Raw genomic sequence first — 7,241 nt, 5'->3', positions numbered from 1 at the left:
GTACCAGACTAGGATGTGTGTCAAAAACCGCTGCGTCAAAATCTGCACAGTGTGAATGCTGTCTCTTATACACATCTAGATGTGTATAAGAGACAGCACTAGTACACGTCACCGTCACTAGTACACGTCACCTCGTCACCACCACTAGTACACGTCACCATCACTAGTACACATCACCTCGTCACCATCACTAGTACATGTCACCTCGTCACTCACTAGTACATGTCACCTCGTCACTCACTAGTACATGTCACCTCGTCACCATCACTAGTACACGTCACCTGTGTGTGCAGGTCCCCGACGATGGCCGGAGGGCTGTTCGCCATCAGCCGCGTCTACTTCACGGAGCTCGGCGAGTACGACACCGGCATGGAGGTCTGGGGCGGGGAGAACCTCGAGCTCTCCTTCAGGGTGAGTCTTATCATTAAACTTGCAATTCAGAGTAATTCAATGTTGAATGTGTGCAGTAATTCAATTTAATTTACTGACTCCTTCAGAGTGAGTCTTATCATTAACTTTGCAATTCAGGGTTGAATGTGGGGAGTAATTCAATTTAATTTACTGACTCCTTCAGGGTGAGTCTTATCATTAAACTTGCAATTCCAATTCAGTGTTGAGTGTGTGAAGAAATTCTATTTAATTTACTGACTCCTTCAGGGTGAGTCTTATCATTAAACTTGCAATTCAGTGTTGAATGTGTGAAGAAATTCAATTTAATTTACTGACTACCGGTACTTCAGGGTGAGTCTTATCATCAACCTTGTAATTCAGTGTTGAATATGTGAAGAAATTCTATTTAATTTATTGAGAATTTAGGTATTGTTTGCTTAGTCTTATCATTAAACTTGCAATTCCAATTCAGTGTTGAGTGTGTGAAGAAATTCTATTCAATTTACTGACTCCTTAAGGGTGAGTCTTATCATTAAACTTGCAATTCAGGTTAATTAAATGTTGAATGTGCGAAGAAATTCAATTTAATTTACTGACTCCTTCAGGGTGAGTCTTATCATTAAACTTGCAATTCAGTGTTGAATGTGTGAAGAAATTCTATTTAATTTATTGAGAATTTAGGTATTGTTTGCTGTCTTAATAGCTAGGCATTTAGTTTTGACAAGTACAAGTACATACATTCACTTCTGTAACTCTAAATAATTCAGGCATCGTTTTTAAATAGTTTATGTCAATATTATTTCAATAATTTTATTTATTTCTTCCGTTATTTTCAGTTATGGCAGTGCGGAGGGAGCTTATGGCTGGTGCCGTGCTCCAGGGTAGGCCATGTGTTCCGCCAGCGACGTCCATATGGCGACGGCGACAGCGACACTATGTTGCACAACTCCCTCAGACTAGCGCATGTCTGGATGGATGACTATAAGGTTTCTTTGCGTAGTTACTTATAGATAAACAATCATAATTCTACTAATTATCTACGTTTTCTTATAGGTACTGATATGAATACATTCATAATTCTACTATTTGCTACGTGTTTTTATAGGTACTGATATGAATACATTCATAATTCTACTAATTGCTTAAGTGTTCTTATAGGTACTGATATGAATACATTCATAATTCTACTTATTTGCTACGTGTTCTTATAATTACTGATAGATGAACATTTATAATTCTACTAATTTGCTTTCGGGTCCTTATAATTACTGATAAATAAACAATCATAATTCTAATAATTTGCTGTCGTTTTAGAAAAAGTACTATTTTGAATTCGATGAAGTCGCTCAGGAACATTTCTTTATCATCATATTATTTATTCCGAATCATCTAGGTTAAAAGATGTCATTGTTTTCTTTATAACAACAATTTTACAAAGATTACTGACCAGTAGACTATAAAGCTCTCTCTTTACTACAGGACAATTTCCTGCGGCTGCACCCGAACGCCTACAGCGTTGACTATGGCGACATCAGTGAGAGGCAGGCGCTGAGGCAGCGGCTGCACTGCAAGTCCTTTGCTTGGTACCTCGATAATATATACCCCAGCCTCTCTCAGAAAGGTAGGTTTATCAAGAATATGCGTCCGTACCTATAATTCAAAACGACCTTTACTTTAATTAAGGCTGCTTAGTTAATTAACGTTAATTAAGTTAATTAACGTTAATTAGGCTGCTTAGTTTTATAACGTTACTGTTGTACATAGTGTTGGTACTGTTTATTTATGAGATGCTAAAAGGAAGCACTAGTATTTTAGCTCTAAAATTCGAGAAACTGTGAAATTTCTTGTAATTCTTTTAGGTTGGATTTGGTTTTGGTTTTTGGATTTTTGGTAGTAGCAAAATTACCACCTGTGAATTTTTGCTAATTTAGAATTTATTGCGTAAAAAAACTATGTTTGTGATCTTTGAATCTTATTTCGTCAGTTTGGGTGAATATACATGAAAAAGGTGATGTATCTTGAATCGTCTGTGATAATAACTGCTTAGAAGTGCCAAGGAGCTTGTATCCAGAAATCTCTGCGACTAATAAATTGCTAAAATTAGGAATTCTTCGAAATAATATAAATATGAGATTTGGTAGAATATTTATATTAATATGAGAATTTCCTATATCCTATTCAATTGTCAATGATGAATTCATAAATATTGCACAGCATAAGTTTTTATGGTTATCATCATGGAAAGCAAATCAATAAAATATTTAACTCGCCTTTTTCAAATTTTTAGATAAACTGATAAATCTTTTGGTAGAACAAGAGCACAAACTAAGAAGAGATCATTTCTCTCAGCTCGACAATTCATGTACTCCATCATAATCTATTACCTACTACTCATCATTGAGTATGTGCTGGAATTAATAGATGTTTTACTGCACTTTCAAGAGTTTAAATGGTCTCGCGCACAGTGTGAATGAAAAGATGTACTCGGAAAAATGTATTGGTAATATTGTCCAAATAATGACATACTTTTACGTGTACCACTGATACGTACTTTTTCCAGGCGAAACTGGGTCAGAATGACCCACTCACTGGCATGAATTGCATCAATATTTGGATAAAATCTCAATTTTCCTGAATGCCTTCATGTTCTTCCCTCCACCAGGAGACCCCAGCAGCAGCGACACGGACGCCCTGCACGCCTACGACGCCAACTGGAGGTTCAGCCACCGCAAAAATATTGACAAAGTTCGGGTGAGACTCGCCATTCTTATAGCAAATAATATCATATATTCCGAGAACCTGCAGAAATTGCAGTGTTGCTACGTTTGAGCTCCATTACCCGCTGTTTTAGACACGGTATTCAGGTGTTTGTTTCAGTGAGGAAAGGCTGTAGCAAATAATATCAATATTTCGAGAACCTGCAGAAATTGCAGTGTTGCTACGTTTGAGCTTCACTACCCGCTGTTTTAGACATGGTATTCAGGTGTTTGTTTCAGTGCGGAAAGGCTGTAGCAAATAATATCAATATTTCGAGAACCTGCAGAAATTGCAGTGTTGCTACGTTTTAGCTGTATTTCCCGCTTTTTTAGACACGGTATTCAAGCTTGTGTGTCAGTGTATATAAGCCATTAAAATATCGCCCTGTTATACGAGTTGCCTTAGATATCAACCAATTGATCTTTCATATCCTCAGAGTTAAATGCCATACATAACACAGATCTTGTTCAGAATGCAAAAGTCGTATGAAGGTTATTCCTGACATACTTATTATCGCATAGTCATCTCACTTGAAATTAATTTGTATTAATAGTGTGAATTGCATCATTAGAGAGCGTGGCACTCCACTATTTAATAAAAATATAACTCAGTACTCACTGCAGTGAGTGACAGAGAGAGCATTTTCTCGTCGACGAGAACGTGAAGTCACAGACGGACGGACATGACTAGCGTAATAACGCTTTTTTTCATAAAAGAGAAAATGCGCTAAAAATTAGATAATTGATTAAAGAATATAATTGTTTCAGCTGCGGCTGTTTGGCAGCAGCGAGGCAGCGGGCCTCTGCGTCGAGGCTGAGGAGACCATACAGAGACGTGGCTCCCTGCTGGTGCTGGCGCCTTGTGTTGAAGAATTCCCGAAACAGGTGAACAGGCTCTGTGTACCGGGCTCTGTGTACCGGGTTATGTGTAACAGGCTCTGTGCACCTGGCTCTTTGTACCAGGTTATGTGTAGACGTGTTTTGTGTGAACACGTTTTGTGTAAACCCGTTTTTGTACTCTATTGGTCTCCATAATGAAATGTGGTCTTGACGTGCTAATGCGTGTGGTCCTAATGGTGGCGTGTGTCGTAATAACGGAGTCTGATCCTGACGCCCTACTACTGACTAACCTCTCATTACCCTCAAATCCTCACTCATTACCCCCAGCCCCGCCTCATTACCCTCCAGTTCCCCTCCCCCTGACTGCCCCAGTCTCCCACCATTACCCTCTAGTTCCCTCTCATTATCCTTCCATCACCCTACAGTCCCTCCCATCACCCTGCAGTCCCCCCTTACTGCCCCAGTCTCCCACCATTACCCTCCAGTCCCCCCCATTACCCCAATTCATGACCGTGCAGGAGTTCCACCGTAGCAGTGCAGGGGAGTGGGTGTTGGGGGGCTCGCTGTGCCTGCAGGCGCACCACTACACGCCCTCCATCACCAAGTGCCACCTGCTCAGCGGCAACCAGGACTGGTCCACCAGAACACTCGTGTGTTATGTCATACAATCACTTGTTTATTGTCACAGTTTGTGTAGAATTTGTATATACTCATAGTCATTGGTCTTTAAAATTATCTGTGCATTCTTATCTGTGTTAATTCAAAATTTTAAAAAATGACTATGCTCATTGAGTACTAGATACACGGCAAATGGTAGTATCTTACTCCGAAAGTTTCATACCATGAAGCCACGGCTACGTCGAAGTGTTCAATTGTTTATTATTAAAATATTTCACCTGAATCGGTTTCAAATTCATCAGTCATTTACTTTATAATTGTAACTTAATTTCTTCAAGTGAATGATCCGCAATCATGTTTAAATTTTCAACCATACAATTTCTAATAAACGATCGCATCTTCTTCAACAGAAAGAACTGAATATTGCAGCCGAGACCACATCTAATACCCAGTACAAGAGTGAGGTCAGCACGGCTAGTTTGATTTCCTTGCCTGACCAAAATGCGCCCTCGCCTGACCAAAATGCGCCCTCGCCTGACCAAAATGCGCCCTCGCCTGACCAAAATGCGCCCTCGCCTGACCAAAGTGCGCCCTCGCCTGACCAAAATGCGCTCTCGTCTGGCCAAAATGCGCCCTCGTCTGACCAAAATGCTCTCTCGTCTGGCCAAAATGCGCCCTCGTCTGACCAAAATGCTCTCTCGTCTGACCAAATAACCCGCAACGACGACAAGGAAGTTGTTCTTTACAATCAGGCGACCGGGCTATGCTTTATAGGTATTGTTTATACAGCATTCAGTATTGTGCGTGAAATTGGTTAGACCAAGACTATTCATTCCATGTATTTACAAAGTATTGTAGCCTTTTAGGTGCCAATGTTGAATCTCAAATACATATTGTTAATTTCAGAATCTCTTATATGTGATCAGTTGTGTTTTGATTGCTGTAAAAGTCTCGCTACAATTGCTATTATGATGTTAAATTATCATCACTCTTGCTCATCTAAGCATCGTCTCCTAAATGCCTTTAGTAATGTAAACGGGTATCTAATTGTCGGAAATCTTCAGCGGAATCACAGATATCATTCATATCATCGACTTGTCCTTGTAGAAATGATTCGTATCTTTGTATAATCAATGACATTGTGGTCCCTAGGTGATAGATGTCCTCAGGTTGAGTATATAACATTGTCCCTAGGGAGTAGTGCTCCCTGTGTAGGTACCCTGGTCCCTCAAGTGTGTGTCACCTGGCTAGGTACGTACCATAGTCCCTAGGGTGATGTGCTCCCTGGGTAGGTACCCTGGTCCCTAAAGTGTGTGTCCCCTGGCTAGGTAGGTACCATAGTCCCTAGGGTGAAGTGCTCCCTCAGTAGGTACCCTGGTCCCTCAAGTGTGTGTCACCTGGGTAGGTAGGTACCATAGTCCCTAGGGTGAAGTGCTCCCTGGGTAGGTACCCTGGTCCCTGAAGTGTGTGTCCCCTGGCTAGGTAGGTACCATAGTCCCTAGGGTGACGTGCTCTCTGTGTAGGTACCCTGGTACCTCAAGTGTGTGTCCCCTGGGTAGGTAGGTACCATAGTCCCTAGGGTGAAGTGCTCCCTGGGTAGGTACCCTGGTCCCTCAAGTGTGTGTCCCCTGGCTAGGTAGGTACCATAGTCCCTAGGGTGACGTGCTCTCTGTGTAGGTACCCTGGTACCACAAGTGTGTCCCCTGGGTAGGTAGGTACCATAGTCCCTAGGGAGTAGTGCTCCCTGGGTAGGTACCCTGGTACCTCAAGTGTGTGTCCCCTGGGTAGGTAGGTACCATAGTCCCTAACCAAGAGGTCCCACTTAGGTACCCTAGAGAACAAATGCCCCCATGCAGGATAGGTACACTGGTCCGCGCACTCCTATTTACGTGAATGTATGTCTAGTCCAGTGCGGTGCTCGGAGGTTGGGATGCCCGCTGCTTTAGACGAAGAGTAATCACTTCTCTTCAAGGCAGCTCTCAGAGAAATAAATGAGATCTTGTCTAAATAGCGATGCACTTTTTGCTCTTCTGTGGGTCATTGTGACCCAGCTTGGCCCGGCAAAAGGGACGTATCTATGCTACATCCGCTCTCTGCTCTTGCGATGGGTAAGAAAACGTGTTTTTTTTGACAATTTTACCCATTCATTTTAGATTCTTTAACCTAATAATGTAAAAAAAAAGAAAGTGCGAAGATTTAAATTACTGGCTCGTTTTTATGTATATTTGAATATAATTTAAAATGTTGGTATATAAAATGATATCTGATGTGTATAATTACGTATTGTTGTATAGATTGATTGTGTTACCGTTATGAAAAACATAAGGTTATAGGTATTACATTTCTTTTTGCGTATGCGGTAGAGTTGACGATTTATAATATATTTACTTATATTTAGAATTCTTTTAAGGCTTCGAAGCCGGACGCAATATTACGCACATGCGACCAACAATTGCAGAATATATTTTGACTCTTTGTTCTTTCTTTATAATTGAGATTTGAGGGAAAAAGCTCTTGCAATCCTGAAGTTTAGAAATAGTTAAGGGCTTCTGTAAAATTTATAATAATAATCAATAGATTATTTCCCTCCACGAATATTCTAAGTGAATCTTCGTGTGATCAGAAGACGGTGGTAAG

At 40.8% G+C, this 7,241-nt stretch overlaps 1 protein-coding gene across 1 annotated transcript in view; it reads left to right on the top strand.

Annotated features, from left to right (window-relative positions):
- LOC108669554 (polypeptide N-acetylgalactosaminyltransferase 11) overlaps positions 1-5,377 on the top strand; it is a gene marked incomplete at its 3' end in the record, with an annotated part of 11,385 nt that extends 6,008 nt beyond the window's left edge. Inside the window, exons 9-15 of the mRNA XM_047885198.1 lie at positions 294-411; positions 1,227-1,376; positions 1,870-2,011; positions 3,053-3,141; positions 3,915-4,031; positions 4,505-4,636; positions 5,015-5,377. Coding sequence (XP_047741154.1) covers positions 294-411; positions 1,227-1,376; positions 1,870-2,011; positions 3,053-3,141; positions 3,915-4,031; positions 4,505-4,636; positions 5,015-5,377 — 1,111 coding nt within the window. The remainder of the gene's footprint in view (positions 1-293; positions 412-1,226; positions 1,377-1,869; positions 2,012-3,052; positions 3,142-3,914; positions 4,032-4,504; positions 4,637-5,014) is intronic.
- Positions 5,378-7,241: the final 1,864 nt, after the last annotated feature.

This window comes from Hyalella azteca, unplaced genomic scaffold, assembly GCF_000764305.2.
Source record: "Hyalella azteca isolate HAZT.00-mixed unplaced genomic scaffold, Hazt_2.0.2 contig17279, whole genome shotgun sequence".
Taxonomy (NCBI): Eukaryota; Metazoa; Arthropoda; class Malacostraca; order Amphipoda; family Hyalellidae; genus Hyalella; species Hyalella azteca.
The sequence above is the reverse complement of the archived record's forward strand: the minus strand, read 5'-3'. Positions and strand labels throughout refer to the sequence as shown.